Source organism: Engraulis encrasicolus, chromosome 18 (assembly GCF_034702125.1).
Source record: "Engraulis encrasicolus isolate BLACKSEA-1 chromosome 18, IST_EnEncr_1.0, whole genome shotgun sequence".
In the NCBI taxonomy this organism is placed as follows: domain Eukaryota; kingdom Metazoa; phylum Chordata; class Actinopteri; order Clupeiformes; family Engraulidae; genus Engraulis; species Engraulis encrasicolus.
The window spans coordinates 1,024,455-1,048,361 of NC_085874.1; the positions used below are offsets into that span (position 1 = coordinate 1,024,455).

The 23,907-nt window shown below is 40.3% G+C and overlaps 2 protein-coding genes across 6 annotated transcripts; one reads left to right on the forward strand and one right to left on the reverse strand.

Annotated features, from left to right (window-relative positions):
- Window positions 1–899: 899 nt before the first annotated feature.
- Window positions 900–10,808, forward strand: adat2 (adenosine deaminase tRNA specific 2). 5 transcript variants are annotated; one of them, XM_063222725.1, is made up of 7 exons: window positions 900–1,096; window positions 2,841–3,009; window positions 4,335–4,439; window positions 7,972–8,122; window positions 9,169–9,275; window positions 9,563–9,635; window positions 10,467–10,808. In XM_063222725.1, the coding sequence occupies exons 1-7, from the start codon at window positions 915–917 to the stop codon at window positions 10,493–10,495; spliced, it is 816 nt and encodes a 271-aa protein (XP_063078795.1). In that variant the 5' UTR covers window positions 900–914; the 3' UTR covers window positions 10,496–10,808. The 5 variants fall into 5 exon arrangements, with proteins under 5 accessions (XP_063078795.1, XP_063078796.1, XP_063078797.1 ...); XM_063222726.1 differs by having other exon boundaries at window positions 925–1,096; window positions 2,877–3,009; XM_063222727.1 differs by having other exon boundaries at window positions 933–1,109; window positions 2,877–3,009.
- A 2,415-nt stretch (window positions 10,809–13,223) lies between these two features.
- On the reverse strand, window positions 13,224–22,956 carry aig1 (androgen-induced 1 (H. sapiens)). Its single transcript, XM_063222265.1, has 5 exons — window positions 22,546–22,956; window positions 19,254–19,409; window positions 16,927–17,028; window positions 14,774–14,889; window positions 13,224–13,583 (listed from the first exon to the last, which is right to left on the reverse strand). Exons 1-5 carry the CDS (start codon window positions 22,684–22,686, stop codon window positions 13,403–13,405), a joined length of 696 nt encoding a protein of 231 aa, XP_063078335.1. The 5' UTR covers window positions 22,687–22,956; the 3' UTR covers window positions 13,224–13,402.
- Between the last annotated feature and the right edge of the window lie 951 nt (window positions 22,957–23,907).

A 23,907-nucleotide genomic window follows, 5' to 3' on the forward strand; every position in this document is an offset into this window, starting at 1 on the left:
CCAATCCAGCTCCTGACGCCTTGCCGTTGCTGCCCGCCCCCCTGGGTAGCCCTGCGACGACGCCTGGTCCCTCCTAGTTGTTTATTTCCAGAATTCATGCTGCCCATTCACTTTAAGGCTCTCTGACGATTTTGAAAATTTGACCAAAAAAAAATTGACAAAGAGCCAAAAGTGACAGCCATCTTGAATTTTAAGGTCAAAAATAGGTAAAATCAATAAATCTACATAATTTGTAAATTTCTTGCCCAAATAGTCTCAGAAACCATGTATTATGCAGCACTGTGGGCAAAACCATTAAAAAGCAAATTTCCAGCTTGGCTGGCAGCAGCCATTTTGGATATAGGGCTCTAAAAATGTTCCCCACATTTTTGTGAGGGGCACCCCGGCTCATTTTTTTAATTTAACCTTTATAGATGACAAATCCAGTGAGAAACGAACCTTTCCTCTCCACGGTCAGGGAACTTCTACAAATGACCCAAGCCTACAATCCTTTTCAGGTGCATCACACCGCACCATTTCTGCATACAACAAATGGCATTCTTGGCAGATCAGTTCCTCTGGACTTTCCACCCTCTGTGCATGCATGGGCCAGTGAAACTTGAGTGAAATATTACACATTATATTATATTAGGCTATAACATATTAAAATGTAGTAGGGTCTTGTAAGGGGAGAAATTAAATGTAATTTGTTTATTCATTTTGTTTAAATAGCCTAGAATTATTCGAATTGATTCGAGGCCACTTCCACTTTACATAAATACAACTTTTACGAAATTATTGGCAACTGCAACATATAATGAATTGGGAATTTCAACGCAATCACGTATTTTAGTATGCACATTAGTATGCACTAGTTGTCGCACTACAATCGCACTACAATCAGCCTAAAATGCACTTTTGTTTTGAAAACCAGAATGACGGCCGTTCATAATTTTTCTGGTGTAGCTAGCTTCACGCACAAACACTTGGAACTAAGTGCGATCACAGTGCGATGCCAATGTAGACAAACTGACTTTGACAGTGCGCAAACACTGTTTTACTGTCTATGCCTGCACGCAGACGAAGCGATTTTTTCCCCAGAGAAATCTGTTGCAAGGTGGATATGTTCGGTAAGTTTTGACGTAGGTAGATCGATGGCTGGCTCAACGTTGTGTTAGTTATTCATTCCTCTTCTAGCTCTTACAAAAAGTATCCGAACCAATAAGCCTAATAACTACATGTCATAGTGGTTGCATCATAGTCCAATATCTGTCATTTTCATATCAGAGCGTTGTGATCTCAGGAGCATACTTTTCTTTATTACTTTGGTTCTGTGTCCCCCGGTGACTCGATTTTCTAAGGCACCGCTAGTCGTCGACTTCCGATTACAGTAGCATGTCTATGGTAGTGTTCCAATATGCCACCTTGCGTCCTCCACTTAACCAAACAGTAAAGTTTCCCCGCTGTCCGCCCAACCAAAACATTTTTTTGGGGGGCTATTCTGTATTCACCATCTAGTTTGCAAATGAGAAAATGACTTAACAATTGAGCTTTTGCGAGATATTGAAATGTGCTGTTGTCAGATGTCATCATGACATATTACTTCCTGGTACGAGGCCACAAGCACAAGTGGAGGACGCAAGGTCGCATATTGGAACGCAGCCTAAGACTTTTAACATTGTTTTTTAGGCCCATTGGTTCCACAGCCCATTGGTCCCACAGCTTGTAACTACTGGCCCGTGTTCCCACATTTCCAAGAATTTATTCAAATTTAGGCCCTATGTCCCATGGCTGGGAGAAAGGCATGTTCTCTTCTACCTCTGCCTTCCTGCTATTTCTGCCTCTCCTCTCTACCGCTCCTTTTTAATCCACCTCTAACAATGATGTTTTTTCCCCATTTGTTAAGCACTTTGAGTTATATGCCTTGTATGATACAGTGCTATACAAATACAATTACTATTGTTATTATTATTATTATTATTATTATTATTATTATTATTATTGTTAGTTTACTCGGAAGTTTGGGAACATGGAGTTGTGAAACATAGGGCCTATATTTGAATCATTTCTTTCAAATATGGGAACATGGAGCAGCATGAATAAGATGTGGGACCAACGTGCTGTGGGAATATAGAGCTGACCCCGCTGAGACCATTGGCTGGAACTGCTAGCCGAATCTCATACACATTTCAAGCTCATGAGTAGGTTACCTGGCTGTAGCCTGTCTAGCCTAGAGGTGGGCCATACATTAACTATTACTTACATTATTCCACTATAACTTGTGCATGATTATTGATAAGTGATTGATAAGTGTTACCAAATACTTCAGTTACAGACAAGCAATTCAAACAAGGTGGAGTGTTCCTTTAAAGTGATACTGTCTCATTTTTGGGAATAAGCTTATTGTACACCTCTCCTTGAGGTAAACAATTGAGTTTTACTTGTCTCCTGTACTTCCTGCCATTCTCTGAGTATGGCAGTGCACATTGTACCTCCAAGCTAGCAATTAACATTGAGTCCTATGAGACCACCTGGCGGCTAACTGGTCTCATAGGACTCAATGTTAACTGCTAGCTTAGAGGTAAAATTTGCAGTGCCATACTCGGAGAGAACGGTTGAAAGTACAGGAGAAACGTAAAACTCAATCACTTAACTCAAGGAGAGGTGTAAAATAAGCTTATTTTTAAAAAATGGGACAGTATCACTTTAATGGAGGCACTTTTCGATTTTTGACTGATAGTCTTCACAGATTTCCCAAAATATATTAAAATGTGTGTTGTAAATTACATTTCAGTCACATTGTTTGCATGACTCAAGAAAGTAGGATTAAAATGCTAGAACATGTTTTTTGTTTATTCTAGCTCTTCTGTTGCAACTGATCTGGAAATCCATTTCAGGGTTAGGAGTGGTATAAGCAAATGCAGACTGAAGATGAGAACACCAAACTTGAGCAGTGAAGTCAAGATACAAGAATTTTCTCCCCCTAACTTGGCTGATGTTGAGCGGTGGATGGCAGCCGCTTTTGATTTGGTAAGCTTTTACATAGTTTTATTTACATTGTTTTTATTTAAAAATCACACCCTCCGTTTCTTTTCTTTGACATTCTTTTCTGCTGTTTATTTATGCACTGGCAGGAGATGACGTTTCAACCTTGTGGTCTTCCACAGATTCCTGTAAGGTCGAACCGTGAAAATGATAGTGGTGCAAAGGCACGGAGACACAGAATTGTCTGTATTAACTTTTGACATTGGAGTTGTTCAGTGCTTAGCCCTTTCAATTGCTACACTGGGAACAGCACTGTTCTGTTCTGTTTTTTTTCTCCCAAGTGCGTCACTAGATCACATTACTTATTTTGTCCTCCAATGTTTATTTTTTCAGGGGTCCGAGCATTGGTTCATTAAAAGCTATTCGGGCCATTCTACGAAATGGGTGCCATTTGCATGTCAAAAGTTTTCAAAATTCAAGTTACCTTTTTTCAATTTTTAAACACTAAATGTACTTGTACATACATTAACTTACTTAAAAATGTTAGTGGGCCATCTTATAGCCTTTTAAATGTTTTTTTTACAAGACTTAAAGAATTAATCTGAATATGTAATTCTCAGTCCTGTTACCAAAATACATATGATATTTTAAAAAGACTTTTTAATGGAAAATAAACCATTTCTTTTGTTTTCCTCTTGAAAACACATGTTATTTTAAGTATTGACTGTTGTTTTGTCCCTAAAATGCATATATGTCTCCAAAATTAACATTATATGTGAGCAAATGGATTTTTTTCTATAAACGGAAAACGTTTTTTTACAATTACAGATTATCCAAACTGTAATTTACAATATGGTTTATATAATGCATATTATTTAACAATAACATTAATCATGGACCAAACATAGTTAGAGGAAAAGGGTTTTTTTTCTTTATTTTTTGTTAGAAATCATTAAGTAACAGGAAAGAGTTATGAGTAACAGGAATGAGTTTTCGGTAACTGGAATGAGAATTGGACATTGTTTTGAACATTTCATATTACATAACAAAACATAACATAATACAAATTTGAGAATGAGTAGATAATTGCGTATAGAGAATAGGATAATTGGGTATGCACCATGAAACAAACATGGAGAGAGAGAGAGAGAGAGAGAGAGAGAGAGAGAGAGAGAGAGAGAGAGAGAGAGAGAGAGAGAGAGAGAGAGAGAGAGATGTCCCATTTAAATAAAAGGACTTATAAACTTTAATTACAATTCCGCTTTCCAGTTCTGTCACTAATCAAAAGAATACCCCAGAGATATGTAAAAGTGTGTGAAACTTTTTTATTTTTTAAACTTAGTTGGTCATTAACGTCTAACTTTTTTTAGGCTACTGAAGCTTTGCAAAATGGAGAAGTGCCTGTTGGCTGCCTCCTGGTCTACAGAGACAATGTTCTTGGCAAAGGAAGGAATGAAGTAAACGACACGAGAAATGTAAGTTAAACCTTATATTATACTATTTTGTTTTGTAGCTGCTTATATGTTTTACCCCTTTCCTCTGAAGCAGTAATTCTTAACCATAGCGGTGTGGCCCAAACCTGGCCTCAATCACCAATTCAAGGGCCAGAAAAGAAAAGTTTTGCACCAGTGGGCTGCGAGTGCTGCATAGATTTGCAGAGGACACCCGAGGGGGCCTATTACGTCTTCTTCTGCCATGATTTAAGACACCCAAGACAAAGGATTTAACTCTCAATTTAGGCTCAAATTTGGCATACTGGTTCAGGTGTAGTATGCAGCTAAATTGTCATTGTAGCATGAGATGATGAATACAATGCACCATTGAAATCTTTGATGTCTTTGGGTTTAACAACCAAAGGGCGCTGCCAAGAAAATACTGATGTCAATGTTTAACGTTTCTGTGTACAGTAACAGTACAGTGCTGCTTGAAAGTATGTGAACCCTCCAGGCATGGTCAATACTGCCCTACAATATCAGAACGCAGTATCTTGAAAATGGTCGAAAATGGGTTTAGACCGGAAATTGGCTTTAAAATACCTTCTTCTTCTTGTGTTAAAATTTTTCGGCCCAACTTGGTCCCGTTTCGGAAAAAAACGCAAAAAACTGATTATACTGCGCTTTGTGGTTTTAGTAGGTTACGTGGTAGGCTACTAGCCAAGAACGCAGTATAATGCGATACTGCACTTTTATACTGCACTTCTCCATTGACACCGTGGTTTTGGTGTAGACAGTAATACCACAACAGAGCGCAGTATAATGATTTTTCAGCTAAAAAGTAATGAGAATGTTGTTTTTTTTCTTTTTTTCTTGTGTGCATAAATTTTCACCCTAAAAAAGTATTATATGGAAGTGTCATCACCACTTTACCTCCAACACAGTCGCGTGGACAGAAAGGAAACTTTAAAGCCTTTTTTCTCAGTTTGGCATTTTGAATTATACTGCGTTCTGAAATTGTAGGGCAGAATAGTCTGTTGGCTTTTGTAGAAGAAGATACCGCACACTCTTGTCCATCGTGCTGCAATTTATTAAATTGCAGCACGATGGACAAGAGTGTGCGGTATCTTCTTCTACAAAATTGATCTTGCACCCGCTACCTTCACCTCGATACCTCTGGTGTGCGCTGGTTTCCTCCTTCAAAACAATAGTCTGTTGGCACCATTTCCAAATACAGAACACACAGAAAAATCCCATATGTAATTCAAGAAATGTGGTTTATTTCACAAAAACTGAAAATGTATCGCATGCAAAAGTATGTGGACCCTTCTGTTAGTACCTTGTGGCTCCTCCTTTTCCAGTTATTACTTTGACCAAACATCTTCTTTTAAAGGGTCATTTCACGTGAAATCAGACACTTTGGGACCCGACCGTCACAGATTTCAATCATACTTACTGTGCCTGTTTAGTAGTAAGGTAGCACCCCAGAACTGCATTTGTGTGAATCTGACACCAATATTAAGGGAGAAACAGACTAGCAAAGGTTTACATATGAGGGTAGGACACTATACATTCAGCCTTGATTATATCAGTCAGTGTAAGTCACAAAAAGATGTCTGAGATGTTGTTTGAAAGCTCATTTCTATCTCTACAAATTACACACACAGTATGGAATACACAAACCTTCAGAATATGAATTATGATGCATTGTAAATTTAAAAAATGAATATCAAAAAACATTATATTTTAAAATAACCGGTTTCTTGTCTAAACATAGCCTGTAAGGTCATAAACAACACCTGAAAATTGAGTGTTTGGTTCTTTGTTCATTTCAGAGATAATGGGACATAAAGGTTGAAATTAGTTGTAATGAAGTAGTAATAGAGTAGTGTCAGGGACTGGACTGGCCATCCGGCAATACGGGCCTTTTCCCGGTGGGCCCTGCACCCTCGTCGGTCCCTATTCCAGGTACTCAGAAACTACACAGCTTCTGCCCATTGTCAATGAACACAGTGGAAGCTAGACCATTTTCAGCATTCAGAGAAGGCAGGGTTGAAAGAATAAGCTCAGTAAAGGAATTTTCTAAATGTTCAAGCATCAAAGGGTATGTTGTAGCTGTATATGATGGCAACTAGTGGCTAGCATGTGTTGAGGAATGTATGCCGAGGACTGGAGAGGTGAAACTGAACTTCTTGCATCCTCATGGACCATCTCCATCCTTCCCATATTCCGATAGACATGCCGTCATATGATATTACTATGGTATTACCATATTATTACTAGGTGATTTGTATGATGCCATATTTTTGAGTCCCATTATCTCTGAAATGAATAAAGACCAAACACCAGCATTTCAGGTGTTATTCATGACATTGCCATCTATGTTTAGACAAGGAACTGACCATTTAAAAAAATGTTTTTTTGATATTCAATTTTTAATTTTTCAATTTATGATAATTCATATTCTCAGGGTTATTGTATTCCATGCTGTTTGTGCAATTTGTAGAGCCAGAAAATGTCTTTCAAATAATACCACAGACATCTTTTTGTGACTTACACTGAGTGATGTAATCAAGGCTGAATGCATAGTGTCCTACCCTCATATGTACAGTAAACCTTTGCTAGTCTGTTTCTCCCTTAATATTGGTGTCAGATTCACAGATTCACACAAATGCAGTTCTGGGGTGCTACCTTGCTACTAAACAGGCACACCAAGTATGATTGAAATCTGTGACGGTCGGGTCCCAAAGTGTCTGATTTCACGTGAAATGACCCTAAACTCTAACCAGCCCCTCACATCGGCGTATGTTTTTTTCCCCCCACTTCTCCTTGCGGAACTCAACCAGTTGAGAGAGATTGGAGGGACACTTGGCCTGCACACAACATCTCAATGCTTTTGGTCTTGTTGTATAATAAATTTTGTTTCCAGCTTCAATTGTCTGACTGCTGGCAGGAGATTCTGGTCACAATTTCTCAAATTACCACTGTTAACCAAGGTCTGAGTCAGATCATGATGTCTTGATTGAAATGCGAAGATTTTAAACCGCCGCGGTAATTCCTGATTAACAGTAGGAATTCACACAATGAATTGACCTTTGATGCACCACATTGACTTATTAGCGAGTCCTTTATGACTCCTATTTTGAGTCATTGTGGGTCGTTATTGATTACTAATGAGTTCAACATCACTTTCTACATATTGCATATCTTAATTTACCATACATTAACTATTATTTACATTATTCCACTATAACTCGTGCATCATTATTGATAAGTGATTAAGAAGTGTTACCAAATACTTCAATTGAAGACACAGCGCACAGACATGTGACAACCATTTAAATATTTTTTTGTGAAGGTAGAGCTGGCATCCGATCCTTTGACTTACTTTGGAAGTTTTGCTCTGTGCGTTATACCGAACCACAGTGATGCTGCAGGAGGCGCACACAGGAGCTGGATGCTAATCAGTGAAACTGCATTAAAAGCTGAAAATGGGCTTGTCATCTTTAAAAAAAAAATTATAGACAAGGAGTTGATTGATATTTCATTTTGACTCTGTTTTTGTGCATCACAGGCCACTCGACATGCTGAGATGGTGACATTTGATCAAGTGTTGGAGTGGTGTCATTCAAACAATCGTGATGTAAAGGAAGTCTGTTCACAAAGCACCCTCTACGTGACTGTGGAGCCCTGCATCATGTGCTCCACTGCTCTGCGCTTGATGAGTATGACAAAGTTCATTTTTTTGGTCCTTTTTTACCCTTTTTTTACCCTTTGACGCTCGTGTTTGTGTGACCAAAATCCAGAATCCAGGAAGACAGACGAGATTTGAGATTTGTAAAAGCCGTAGGGCCGATAAGCGTTTTTTAATGTACTAGCAGGCTAAATAAAGATTGTTTGGAAGTGCCTGGACCAATGATTTTTTCCTCCCTTTTTGTTGAACATTGCACCCCCTCCAAGAGCACCAGTTGTTTTTTGAAGACTACTAGCAGCGCTCTACTGTTCGTCAGACGAGATTTGAAGTTGACGGATGTTTTGCTTGTAGTTTGTTTATCGTGTCATGACCAATCAAATAAGGCTCCTTTAGCCGTTCAAAATAAAGACGGGCTGAGTAGCCTAAATTAAATAAGCAGGGAAGTCACAGCAAGGCAGGTAAGGCCAAAGGCTCTGTGCTCCCAGTCAGTCGCAGCGGTTGAGGAGTATGCTCATGCTGACACTATCAAAAACAAAACTCAGGTTACAGGGATACGCCACTGAAAGATTTTGGCCAAGTGAATTAATTCACTGAATTCCCCATTGCTTTAGTTTAGTACTTTAGTACTTAAGTTTAGTTAGCCGCCAGCTGGTCTCATAGGACTCAATGTTAACTGCTAGCATGGAGCTAAAATTTGCACTGCCATACCCAGAGAACTGTTGAAAGTACAGGAGAAGGGTAAAACCGTATTATTTAACTCAAGGGGAGGTGTAAAATAAGCTTATTTCCAAAAATGGGACAGTATCACTTGAAGTCTTGGGACAGTGGCGAGACCCTGAATTTGACCTGGGGGTTGCATATCCCTTTAAGTTGCTGGTTACACTTATGCAGATATTAAATATAGGGTGTCCTCGAAAAATTGTATACACACACTGCAAATCAATGTAATCAATGTTTGGACTTCATGTAATGCGATTTTGAGACATCAAGGGAGATTGAATATGTGCAACGTCTGACATTAATATATGATTTCTGATACATGAATTTCTGATGGAAAATGTTCTTCCATTTTGGCAGATATCCCACTGATTGTGTATGGCTGCGGGAATGAAAGGTTTGGAGGCTGTGGCTCTGTTCTGGATGTTGCCTCAGATGGTGAGCTGCACACTGGCTCATCATTTAAGGTAAGAAGTCATGTGATATACTGCCTTGTTTAGCCCTTCAGTACAGAGCCTCTGTTATAACCGTGTATTGCCACCAAAATGGTAATGACCACGTTTTAATCGGTTACTCAAGACTCTTCATTTTCATAGCAATGTTGCTATGATGTAGTTGACTGTTTCCGGTTAAGACAAAGAGTGAATAGGCCCGTTGATGGGTCCAGCTGGAGTAAACAGTACATCTTGCATGCATATATGTTGATGTTTTGACATGACGTACACTTTACCATTGTCTTGAACTACACTTGCAGTGCATATCTGGCCATCAAGCAGAGGAGGCCGTCGAAATACTGAAACGATTTTACAAGCAAGAGAATCCAAATGGTAAGGAATTGCCATCATTTTAGTCCATTATGCGATTGTTAATACATAGTGTCGTGGGTTTGGTAAACAAAGACATGGCCAAGAGTGAATCCTTAAAGGAGGATTTTTCAGACCTCATCAGACAGGTGCTCTGTTTTGAATATTAAACCCCGTTTTTTTAGTTGTCTGCAATATTTTAGAGTCCCCCTCACAGTTCATCTGATGTTTGCTGCCATCTCTTTTATTTGGCTAATTTGTTTTTTGTCTCAAACGGCTTTAGAATGGCCGTCTAGGCATTTGTCCATTCTTAAAATCACCTTAATTGTTTTCATAAGTATGCATCTCTCCAAGTAGTTAGGGGTGTTCACTGGCATTCTCTGAATGAAAGGGGGAAAAAAGTATTTATAAAATGCTACATAAAACACGACAGAAGCAATGTTTCACGACCAAAATTGTTTTGGAATACTAGTGAATATCCAAAACACTTGGTTAGCTGCACATTCTTGCCTGGGGTGTGGGTGGCTATGTATAACAGAAAGTGCTCATAGACCCTCAATTAATTAATCATAATTTTGGTGAGCTGTACATTTTTGCCTGGGGTGTGGGTGGGTATGTATAATAGAAAGTGCTCACAGACCCTCAATTAATTAATCATATTTTTGTTAGTCACCCTCAATTAATAGTTTTGTTAGTCACCCATAAAGTTGTTGCATGAGCAAAACTGAAATTCATGTTTTTATGACTAAATTTACATTCCATCAAATATGTGCCATTCCCATCTGCAACTGACCAGATTTGATTTGGAATTTTCCATGTGTCTCTTTCACATTTTGAAAATTGTTCTTCTTTCAGCTCCCAGGTGTAAAGTGAGGAAAGTGTAGACATGCCGTTCATTATGGACAATCATCCTGTTGCAGATCCAAAGCGCTGTGACCAGACATTGACCAAGCAACTTTCTGATCAGGAAAATGGACACTTTCATTTTTAATTTTCTTCTCTTTTTGATTGTGTTGTAACCACTGCACTTTTGTGTATAAAAAAACTAGTCTTCAGCCATTGCCTGAATCATGGTTTTACCTTTGCGAAAGGGTAATGTTTTGGTGAAAGTTTGTGGTGGTTTTGTGTATGCACTCGCGATGTGTAAATGCGTGAATTTTCAGAGCTTTTTTGAATAAATAAAAACCAAAAAACTAACATAGTATGTAGTGTAGGCTGCTGGTTTTAGAAGTGAAGTTCATGATGTCATAGCTATGATGCCTTAACCAGAGTTCATTTTCAGCATGAGTCCGTAAAAGAGTTGTCATCTAATCTGTGATGTGGATTCAGCGGCTTAAAGGGGGAAGAACTTTTTTTTGCATGTGGGGCCTTATTTCTGGAATAAAACACATCACTCTACACACCCATACCACTTTTTTCGCATTTGGAAGATATTGTGTCAGACATTTTATTTTTGTATCCTGGATATGTGCAAACTCGACCCATTGCAACTAAATAGAAAGTTTACTCTGTTATTGCGTTGTCAGTAGCTGTCAAGAGTAGCTGCTGGCGCAGGCTGATGACATAGCTGCGTCGCCTCCTTTTGGTTTGAACAAAAAAGTGTGGACACATAGGGAGAGATGCGAAAGACCACTTCATGGCTTCAATTGATATCTCTACAACTGTAGAACATCTTAAAATAGGCACCAACTCATTTGTTGCCCCCACGGCTACCGTTGAGTGGATACCGTCTGACACAATATTTTCAGAACTGCACCAAAAGCGAAAAAAGTGGTATGGGTGTGTAGAGTGATGTGTTTTATTCCAGAAATAAGGCCCCACATGCAAAAAAACGTTCTTCCCCTTTAAAGTTAAATGAAGAGGACCGTGCGCCGGTGGTGATTGTAATAGTCTTAATGCTCTCTGGCATAGGCCACTCACGCTCTACTGTGTTGGGCTGTAATCACAGTCCCCATGTGTGGAGTCTGTTCCTGACAATTTTAGCAAATCAGTGGCCTGCATAGATCCTTTTGTAGGGCTCTGGAAGTGCCTCCTGTACCTCATTGTTCCAAGAAAGAGGTTGCAATCCTGCTGCTGAGAGATGACCCTCGGATGGAGATGCTTTGTTAGTCTAATCTAATGCACTGGGGAGGAAATGGCTTAAAAATACACCCTTAGTTGTGGCACCAGCATTTCTTCCCTTTTTGTCATGTCTGGTCATAGCCTTCACTTGTTGCACCAGATTGTTACTAGAAGCGCAGTGTTCTCCTTTGACCTCTTGGTAAGCTTTAACTCACTTGCTGCCATTGATGGCTATAGACATCATTCCAAGACTGGAAAGAGGATGGTTGTAAAGTGGTTAAAAACTGTGGTTATAAAGTAACACTATTAATAAACTAATATTTACTGGTCTGACCAAAGTAGAATATGTTGCTGTCGAAGACAGAGGACAGGAGAAGAGCCACCATTTCATGTATGAATGAAAAGTGTCATTTTCCCAGTCATACTGAATACTTTTGAAGGTCATTTTGATTCTTCTGTGTCTTTGGCATTTTCTACATTTAAAGGAACAGGCATTTTTGAATTTCACATATTTGCAGTATTTCCACATTGCATATTCCTATTCTTGAATGTGCGGATAATTTTCTTCTCTGTGTTTCAGTACTTGGATTTATTGGATCCGAATTATTAGCATAGCTCAGCATAATCACTGGAAGTAAATAGGAACATTAGCATCAAGCCACAAGTGATCACAGCACAGGATTAGTTTGGTGAATTTTACATTATTTCAAAGTAGTTTATAAGTACATTTGAGAGTGTGTTTGTTTGTTCCCATAGACTTGTATTGCTACGCTTAATTTACCTATGCTGTTAAACTAGGCAATGCAAACATGGACAAAAATGATATGCACATTCATGAATAAAGCTTGGAAATACTTCAAATATGTGAATCAAAAAGTGGTGGACTGTTTCTTTTAAGGGATTCGCCGCCCCCAGGTCACATTGAGGGTCTCACCACAGTTTCGACCAAAGTGAATTAATTTACTGGATTTTTTCCCCCAATTACTTTCTGTGTACTGTACATTGACATTGAGTGAAAATGACTAAAGTCATTAAAAGACTTAAGTAGGATAGTGTAATATACACTTATCAGCAGAGATCATTTCATACACTGGAGATGTATCGATGAGCAATTTCATCCCGCCACTTTAAAAATGTACAACAAAAATAAAACCATCATTACTGAATATAAAACTTGGTGGTCTACCCTGGGCCACAGATAAATATCGTCATTGAAAATATATTAGGAAGAATAGTCCTTTGTAGAAGAAAATGTAACAAATAATTTAACGCTGATATTCTTTTTTGTTTATTGGGCAGGGCATGTTGTGTTGTTCCATGTGGTTGGTGTAGTGAAATAAAGTTGAACACTTGAGAAGGGTTGGCCTCAGGGCTCTAAATTAACACCAGCCAACCGGCCAAATGCTGGTGAAATTTTAGTTTGGCAGGTAGAAAAGACCAACTTACTAGCCACTTTGTCCAATTAGTGAGTGTGTGTTTGGCTTGTAAGATTAACCTCTAACCCATTTTGGCTAGTGATGAAAAAAGTTAATTTTAGAGCCCTGATTGGCCTACATACTAGGTGATCATAAAGTGGTCTGCGAGTAAATAATATCACAGTTATGTATTGTCTGTATATCTGATCTTGATTCAAATGCTGATATACAGAATATTGTGAAGGAACCATTCCACAAGTTTTTTATTTATCATTTTTTAATTAAACATGTTTGAAATTCATCATACTTATCAAGTTATGATGATTTTTGTTTTGATGTCGAGTCCCATATATAGCTGTTAAGAATGTCTCCAAGGATGTAGAACAGACTGATGAGGACAGGCAAACAGGAGAAGATGACTACTTTCGACACCGTGTCAAGACGCTCCAACAGCGGATAAACCCATATTCCAGTCACTTGATGGACCCAACACATCCTGAAAAGGAAGAACGTAAGAAAGTAAGTATGTAGGCGTGTGCTTGTGGACAAGAGAAGCCAAAAGCCTCATAAAAAAGATGGGTTTTAAGGTGTTTAAAGATGGCCAGTGAAGGGGCATTCTGAATGTGGTTGCACAGTTTATTCCAAAGCAGCAGCTACTGTACATGGAGGGCTCTGTCACTGGTGGCCTTGAGTCTGGTGCAACGGATGGCCAGCTGGCCCTTGGAAGAGGACCATAACGATCTTGAGAGGGGGTATAGGGGAGGAGGAGGTTGTGGGGTGCCAGATCATGGAGGGACTTGAAAGTGAGAAGGAGAACTTTGAAGATGATGTGAGATTTGATGGTGAGTGCAGTTTTTTGAGTACAGGGGTGATGTGCTGCCAGGGCCTATAGTGCCTGTGAGGATCCAAGCAGCAGAATTCTGGACATATTGCAGTCTGTCTTAGGCTTTATTGGGAAGACCAATCAGGTTAGCATTGCAATAGTCTAGGCGGGTGGAGATAAAGGCATCAGTGAGGGTCTCTGACTGTTTGAAAGTGAGGGCCTGAGAGTCTGCAGATATTTATGAGATGGTAGAAGGCAAATCTGGTGACTTTTTTTGATATCTGACTGTAATGATGATGAATGTGTGAAACAGGTTTGTTACATTTTTCTTCTGTCCAGTTTAACCAATTTGATGGAAAATGAAACCCTTTTTTTACCAATAACTGTTCAGTACATACAATACCTTTGTATCATTCCAAGCTATTCAATAAATGTATAAGGCTTCAAATGGGAAAAAAAACTTAAAAATTAGGGTGACCTCAAACTTTTGAACGGTAGTGTATATCATCCTGCATGCATCACCCTTTTGTATTCGTTATCATCCACTTACATACATTCATTTTAAATGTTAAATGACTCCATCTCTAATGAGATACTGTTACCATCTACCATACTGTTACTGTTATTATCCCAATAGATGTCTTAGGTCTTCAGTGTCTCCTCTACTGGTTGTGCCTAGGCTAATATCCAGACAGGGTGACATGGCATTTGGTCATTATGCTGCAAAATGATGGAACCAGTTTCTTGCCCAAATTATAACAGTATCATGTTTTAAAAAGAAAAAAAACGTGTGTGCATCCCTATTAATTGTGTCTATTCCTATTCATTTTAAATATTAAATCTCTGATGACAATTACTGTTACCATAACACGTATCCAAGGGTGAAGCTGGAGACTGTGAGAAGTCCACAAAGCCGGCCTGGATACTTATGTGGCGTCGTCCGCATCTCAATAATGATGAAGGGGAGGACCGTTGTATGCTTGAATAAGAAATAAATGACATTTATCAACAACACAATAAAATTTAGCCATTTGTTTTGAAATCAGTTGTTCAACATCATGTCAGGCAGCCAAGTCGTGGGACTCGGAGGCAGTATGGAATGCAGCAGAGAAGTGGGACACAAAGTTTTTTAAATCCTCTTTAATTTTTTCTCTGTCTATGAACGGCTTCCCATACTGTTCCTGAGCGGCCATTGAACTTGTAGCTGAACTTACAAACATCCTTTTTGAGTTCATTTTTTCCAAAGAATGGCCTGCCCTGCCGCATCAGTTGGAAAACTGTTTTCTTTCTCTCTTCCAAGCCACATACTGCAACTATTCATAGAAGGGTTTGTTGAGATCTCATTCACAACTGGAGTTAGAGCAAGGTTTCTGAAAAAAAAACCTGTTTTTTTGTACTGAAAGCAAATAACAACAGACCCCTCAATGAATAGTTTTATTTTGACTGTTATCAACGCATAGCCTGAGTATCATCCTCCGTAGTGACCGCGCTAGCTCAATACTTTCGCTTGCTGACCACGGAGTCTGACCCTGCAGCCACCCCCGGCAGTTGGAAATTATCTCACTTAATGAGGGAATTAGCCTTTCGCAAAACCCCTCCCACAAACGGCCGCCAACCAATCCGAGCTCAGCAACGGTAACTAAGGAGTGTAGAACTTGTCGAGGTCCACCGTCCGTCAAAAACCTACGATTTCAGGGAGACATACAACGTGTGCCTATGGCACCGTCAGGGTCCGACACCATCTGAAGATTAATTAGGACCTCATTTTTTCACTTTCCCGAAGCAAAAACCTCAAGCGGACTGATAACAGGGATGGATTAAGCCATGTGAAGGCTATTAGCTCCAGGTGATCATATTTAAAATTAGCAGGCTAACTGTGCAATCGTCTTGTTTGCTAATATAGCCCCCTTCCCCCTTGCATTTAGCTGGCAGAAAACGTACCCTAAACAAATAATCAATGCATCGCTCAGACTTAAGGACAATATTATATGATATTATAGTATTGGATCCACGGCATTATGATTCAAATTTTATTGGGAAACTACTAGTTGCGTTGTTTAATATGCGCCAAATGCACAGCCCACGGAGCAGCCCCCACCCTCTCTCCTTCCCAGTTTGTGTCTGTGTATATGCGTCGAGTGTGACAGCAAAAAAAGTAACACTGAAATGGGGCTGCGCTTGTTCCAACCTTGTTATGAAGATATTAACTGTCAACTAAAACCATTAAAGTGAACAGAAGAGAAACGCCCAGTGTGACTGCCCAAGAGCTGCGCAGTGTCAGTGCCGAAAGCCCGTCAAAGGTCTTGGCAGACGGCAATGTCCCAGTTTACACCAAGCACTATCAAATGTCCTGGTTACAGACATCACATCGCCATCATCAAGTTGTTGTATTTCAGTTGAATATGTAAGAGGGCTTGGGGAGGGGCTTAGACTATCAGCGAGCCTATTGGCTGTTCAGATACTGAACGAATATCTGAATTCCAACTGCCAGGGGTGGCTGCAGGGTCAGACTCCGTGGTCAGCAAGCGAAAGTATTGAGCTAGCGCGGTCACTACGGAGGATGATACTCAGGCTAATCAACGCAATGATTGATGGACGTGTTCAACACACGTTTCCAATAAGACCTTTCATTCAAAATTGAGACGTTTCGTAGAAGACCTGAAGACGTTTCGTAGAGGACGAAATTTTGAACAAAACTTCTTTTTGGAAACATGCGTTGAACAAATTGTCCGTTCCCCAACACAATGAGCCCACGTGTTGGGTCTGGCACCATCCAATGTGGCTCCACTCGCTTTTGAAGTTTAACAAAAAATATACACATATTGTATGAGTTTGAGCCTCATTTGCATAAAAATAAATATAATTCAGAAAACTTCCAAAGCAAAAAATCTTTTTCTTTTTATTTTATGTCCCTAATAACTTAGTTTTGTAATCCAGTCTATTCATCTAAACTTTTGGCCTATCTAGGTGTGCCCTCTCGCCTTCAATCAATGAAAAATAAATTCTTCATACATACCATCCCATGGTTCAGCCACTGTGGAATAAATCCATCCAAAAGTCTGGGATATATCAACTCCCTGTCGTACAGGTAAAGGGTCCAAAACGATGCAACCACAAACTTGAAAAAAAAAGCAGTGAAGAATTAGCAGTGAAGAGAAATGCTGTAGTAAAATCCATTCAATGGTCAAAGGTCCCTACAATACGCTTAAGAGTCATTCTATAATTAGGGGTACACCTCGAGTCCATGTGCTGTATTTGTACATTTCTCTAACTATTAACTTTAACCAATCTTTTGTACATACACACAGGTTTATGTTTTAAATATTGCAAAAAGTTAATATTAACATTATTTTCCTCTACAAAAAATGTATATACAATACTGTTCTCTTTCGGTCGAATCGTTTGACACAGACTGTGACTCTATGAGGTTTAGCGCCCTTGCGTGACCGCTCTTGAAGCCTTTTTAAACACGCCTATTGCCTGAGTTGAGCTGTCACTCAGGCGCCCAGGCACCTATATAACCTGAGACTGCTCGCTCATCTTCACATTTTAGTTCTTCAAGACTCGCCAGCACAAGCCTTCAGAATACCACACCGATATCTAAATTTTCACTATATACCCCAACTTAACGGCTAAGTTTTCTGGGAAGTACATCTTGCCATTAAGCATTGAGGTAAAACTTGTAAAAACGTGTATTTTCACGTCAGCATACACAAACACCACAGACAGTTCCTGAGATTTCATTTCGAGGGCAGAGCACTAAAATTCTAAGTGTTCGATAATTTGTCTCTAACAGTTTCCATTCGGGCTGGCTACGGCACCCCGCCTTTTTACAGAAATAATGGATGCTGCCATACCCCCACTGAGGGAAAAAGGGATGCGTATTTTCGGGTACATAGACGATTATCTTCTATGCACCCCGTCAGCGCAGCTGGCTGTGGAACACACACATCTCTTACGCAGCCATCTGGAATCCCTAGGTTCCCGAATAAACTATCAGAAAAGCTAACCCCAGCTTAAATTGTGCACTTCCTGGGCCACACACTGAACTCCACCACGTTCGGTGCCAAACTCACGCCACAACGTGGAATCATTTCACAAGTGTCTCTCAAACTTTCAACTGGGGAAGGAAGTTAAATTTCGTATTTGCCTTCGCCTTCTGGGCTTAATGGCATCTATGATAGCGGTTGTACCGTTGGGGCAACTGTTCATGAGGGACATGCAGAGATGGGTGTTCTCGCTCCGTTTGCGTCCCAAGCGTAGAGCACATCTCAACCGGCAGGTAACGGTTTCCATCCCGTGCATCCGCGCACTGCTGGCCCAACTCATTGTGATTCGACGTGTGGTGACAACAGACGCTTCACTGAGTGGCTGGGGTGCCACTCTAGGGGATCTGGCTGTGGGTGGTGTTTGGACAACTTCACATCAACATTCTGGAGCTGACCGCAGTATTCTTAACGCTTAAGCATTTCTTGCCTTTGCTGCGCCATCACCACGTTCTAGTCCGTATGGACAACACGGCAGTAGTGTCATATATAAGTCACCAAGGGGGTCTGCAGTCGATTCGGCCTCACCGCATCGGTCACGATATTATACGCTGGGCACCGCACACCGCACACCTTCGTAAAACACTATCGCCTTGATGTTACAGCGTCCATGGTGGCTCACGCTGTCCTTGAGGCTGGGGGATCGAGACCTATATGAACTGCTTTGCACTGCTTTTTCACTCCCATTCATTTTCACTGGTTGGGTATGAGCACTCAGGGGCGTATTTAAAACTCCCATAGAGTCACAGTCTCTGTTTGACCGAAACAGAACGTATGGGTATTTCATACCCTCAGTTCTCTGAGGGAGATAAGTGAGACACAGACTTGTGCTGCCCCTTCCTGCTTGCTCGTCTTGCAGAGCTGGTAATGTGAAGATGAGCGAGCCGTCACAGGCTATATAGGTGGCGGGGCGCCTATGAATGACAGCTCAACTCAGCCGATAGGCGTGTTTAAAAAGGCGTGAGGGCGCTAAACCCCATAGAGTCACACAAAATAAAGCTGTTTTTAATTTCGTTTTAAAACAAGATACTGTTGGAGCAGTTCTAATATGGACAGGAAGCTGGCTCCAACATTTAGCAACATAATGACTACAGGTAAATGCTATTTCAACCTGTCTGGATTTGACCCTTGGCACAACGAGTAGAGGAGCCTCTGAAGAGCTAAATCATCCGAACCGTGGCTCAGTGCTTAGAGCACTGGGTTGGCAACCCAAGGGTTCCCCTAGGGGGAACCAAAATTGGCTCCAATCTCCAATCTGTTAGGATGATATTGCTCTAGCATATCTACATTTACTTACTACACCAACAGGAAATGCCAGCACAGCCATCAGCCAGTCCCTCAGACCAATGAGTTTTTTTCGCTGCCTCTCTTGTTCTTGGCAGAAGGCGTCCTTCATCAAGAGGCTGGCTAGGTCTGTCAGCACACATACACCAAAGAAAACTGCTTGGATTACCTAAGGGAAATGGAACAATGGACACAAAGGAGAATATTAAGAAATGCATTATTATTATTTAGTTACAGTGCACATCAATAATGAGTACACAACTTTAATCTTTAACTTACTCTGTGCACATATAACACCTTTGAAGCTTACCACAAAAAAGCAAGTGTAATGTTGTAACTGAAATTACATAATTTTCCATTTTTGTGACACAGGTGCTAAATCAGTCTCAGAATGTAGAATGACTCATTACACAGTATAAAATCACATCAAACGGTATACAAATATAGTGTTTAATAGAGAAAACCCCTTTCCATTTGTTGCTGTAAGCAATTAAGAGAAAGGACAAAGGGCCTGAGAAAGAAAAAGAAAGTTTTACACCTGAACGGTTGATGCTTATTAGAAGAAGACCATCAGAACTTTGGGTCATTTCACGTGAAATCAGCTTTGGGACCCGACCGACACGGATTTCAATCATACTTGCTGTGCCTGTTTAGTAGCAAGGTAGCACCCAAGAACTGCATTTTTGTGAATCTGGCACCAATATTAAGGGAGAAACAGACTAGCAAAGGTTTACATGTGAGGGTAGGACACTATGCATTCAGCCTTGATTATATCAGTCAGTGTAAGTCACAAAAGGATGTCAGATGTATTGTTTGAAAGCTCTTTTCTGGCTCTACAAATTACTCAAACAGCATGGAATACAACAACCTTCAGAATATGAATTATGATAGATTGAAAAATTAAAAATGGAATATAAAAAAACGTATATTTTAAAATGGCTGGTTTCTTGTCTAAACATAGCCTGCAATGTCATAAACAACACCTGAAAATGGGGTGTTTGGTTCTTTATTCATTTCAGAGATAATGGGACATAAAGGTCGAAATGAGTTGTAATGAAGTAGTAATAGAGTAGTGTCAGGGACAGGGCTGGACTGGTCATCTGGCATAACGGCCATTTTCCCGGTGGGCCCTGCACCCATGTCGGTCCCTATTTCAGGTACTCAAAAACTACACGGCTTCTGCCCATTGTCAATGGACATAGTGGAAGCTAGACCATTTTAAGCATTCAGAGAAGGCAGGGTTGAAAGAATTTTAAATGTTCAAGCATCAAAGGGTATGTTGTAGCTGTATATGATGGCAACTAGTGGCTAGCATGTATTCAGGAATGTATGCCGAGCACTGGAGAGGTGAAACTAAACTTCCTGCATCCTCATGGACCATCTCCATCCTTCACATATTCCGATAGACATGTTGTCATGTGATGTTACTATGGTATCACCATATTATTACTAGGTGATTTGTATGATGCCATATTTTTGAGTCCCATTGTCTCTGAAATGAATAAAAAACCAAACACCAGCATTTCAGGTGTTGTTCATGACATTGCAGGCTATGTTTAGACAAGGAACTGGCCATTTTAAAATATAAGCTTTTTTGATATTCAATTTTTAATTTTTCAATTTATGATAATTCATATTCTGAGGGTTGTTGTGTTCCATGCCATTTGTGTAATTTGCAGAGCCAGAAAAGAGCTTTCAAATAACACCACGGTAGGGATGCAAATTATCGATTAATTCATTAATCATTAGTTGATAGCCTTATTGATCGACTTACGATTAATTGATAAGCGGCGTTTTCCCCCCGAAATCTCAATGTTTCTAAAAAAAACCTACTAAATCTAAAGAATTTAATTAAAAAAATGATATAAAATACCACATTTAAATTGATTCTATTTCAATTCTTTAATCCAAAGGTGATTTAAATAATCCCACTATTCACACCTCTCTTCACACACACTCTTCAATATGCCGATTTCACCTGGGTCTCTTGTCAGTTAAATTCTCGATTAATTGCGATTAATGTTTTTTAATCGATTAACACATTGATCGATTAAAGTCGATTAATCGATTAATCGTTTGCATCCCTACACCACGGACATATTTTTGTGACTTACACTGACTGATATAATCAAGGCTGAATGCATAGTGTCCTACCCTCATATGTAAACCTTCGCTAGTCTGTTTCTCCCTTAATATTGGTGTCAGATTCACACAAATGCAGTTCTGGGGTGCTACCTTGCTACTAAACAGGCACAGCAAGTATGATTGAAATCCGTGTCGGTCAGGTCCCAAAGATAGATAGATAGATAGATTAGATAGATTATTTATTTGTCCTTTCGGAAATTTCACATGAAATGACCCCTTTACTTATCAGTCAAAACACTGTATCCAATGTGGTCCAAACTTAGGACATGGAATTCTAAAGTGGGGTGATTAATTCCCATGAAACCATGAAATATGCAGCACATGCCAAGGCATGGTGTATGTGGGTGTCGTCCACCTGATGAACACTTGTGCCAAATTTCATGCTTTTATCACCTTGTGAGCGATTCTTTCACCCTATACAGTGAAAGTGATGACTGGTGCACCAACTTGCACAAACCGTGACGGTGATGCAAACACTGCAGACAGGGACTAAACTGAACATTTGCAGTGGTATTAAATTAAGCTATTGACAGGAAAAGCAAAATAAAGAATTTTCAATAAATTCTATTATTAATGTACACCAATAGGCCTATAAATCACAAATAAGCGTAACAATATCTCCATCAGTTAAGAACTGCATTATAATAATCTATTCTATTGCATCTCTAAACATAAGTGGGGAACTAAGACCTACGGTTGTGAGGGGATGCACATAAAAATGAGTGGCACGACCCATGGCCTTGGCTGGAATATACCAGTATTTGGGGGGTCTTCGCATGGTAACATGAGAAAATCATTGCCCTTGTCTGTGGGGCCTACTTATAAGCATGTCTGAATACAGCCAGCATCCACTGAGTAGCTACACCGGACAAAGATGAGCCTGGGTGGATCACATTTCCTGTTTCACCATGCAATAACCTTGAATGATTATTGTATTGGTAGGCTGCCTAATCCTGATTTGCGGTTTCAGCCTATTATTATTGTTGTGCTATTGTGTGTAGTCGTTGTTAGTAACAGGCTAGGCTATAAGCTACTTGATGTTTTGGCAGACGTGGGTTTTTTTTTCATCGCAGGGAATTCAAGCAATTCTTGTTAGTAGGCTTTAGGCAGGACAGCGAAACAACAATAGCCTATGTCAGTCTTTGCCGTGAAGCACTTACCAGGTTTATGAAGGTTAAAAACTTCCAACTACCACCGTATGTTTGGTGTGCCGGTATCTCAATGGCTTTATAGTTGCACAGAATAGAAAAATAAGACAGAAGAATCGCAACTCTTAATATTTGAGAAGGGATGAGCGCCATGTTATTGGCAGCCTACGTCCGTTGGGTGTGAACGTGAATCCCCTCGCGTCCTCGCAGAAAAAGTGTTCGATTGTGTAGAGATCACACAAGAGCAATGACGGGATGTGCCCAGTTTTCACCACAAATTAAGCCAACAGCTCAGCTGCATAGCCGTCTACACGCGCGTGGACCAGTGATGCTGCTGCTGCTGCGAGACATGCAGGTAAGCCGCCTACGATTTCTCTGTTGTTCATGCCATGCCCGCTTCCTCCTTTGGCGCGTGTGCGAATGATGCGCATCCAATACGTGATGTGTCAGATGTTGGAGGGGCGGAGAAACGCTGCTATCAAGTGAACAATATTGACATAGTAGGCCTAGCTTATGTCTTTGTCTGAAAACAAGGGAGAGAGTTGACTCTAGACTGTTATTAATCTATCACAAGAATTTCGAGAATGGCCTTTGCCATATGAAGGCAAGAATTTAGAATAGGCCTATAGCCTACATAGAATGGCCTATATTTTTATTTGTCATTGTGACGAACACAACAAAATTGAGCATTCCTTGTTGAAGCAATAATAAAAATAAAAATAAATTAAAAATAAAAAGAACTGCATGATGAATCATTTGAATGTCTGTAAATGTTAACACTTATCCTACAGTAGTCTGATATGTGTCACTTGTTGTGGGAGGCTACACTTATCATACCCATGGTGAAGATTACATACTGCCATTCCAACATACCGCCATTCCGACATACCGCCATGCCAAGACCAAGTTGCTTTTAGGGGAGCGAGCATACACCTTTGGCATGTCCGGAGCTGTCCACGCATGTGGTGCTGAAATCTGCGTAAATCGTGCTCCAAGGGAAGGATGTCGGAATGGCGGGACATTTCATGGGGAAAAAAAGATACCGCCATTCCGACAATTGAACGTCAATGTCGGAATGGCGGTATGTCAGAATGCCGGTTGCCCCTCATGGCAATTCCAACAGCCGACTATCAGTGGCAGAACAATTTCACATAGGGCCCCAACCAAAACACAGATAGGGCCCCATACGCCCCCATATGGCCTGTCATGGTCATAATAGAGCCAGCAAGCCTCCATAACCATACAGAAGGGCCCTGGACCCTGGCACAAATGCCCTGTTTGCCCCCGCCCCGCCCCGCCCCCATAGCACTGCCCTTGGTGACTAGGCTATGTCTTCTGGCCAGATGTTGTGTCCAGATCTGCAAAACTCTTTCC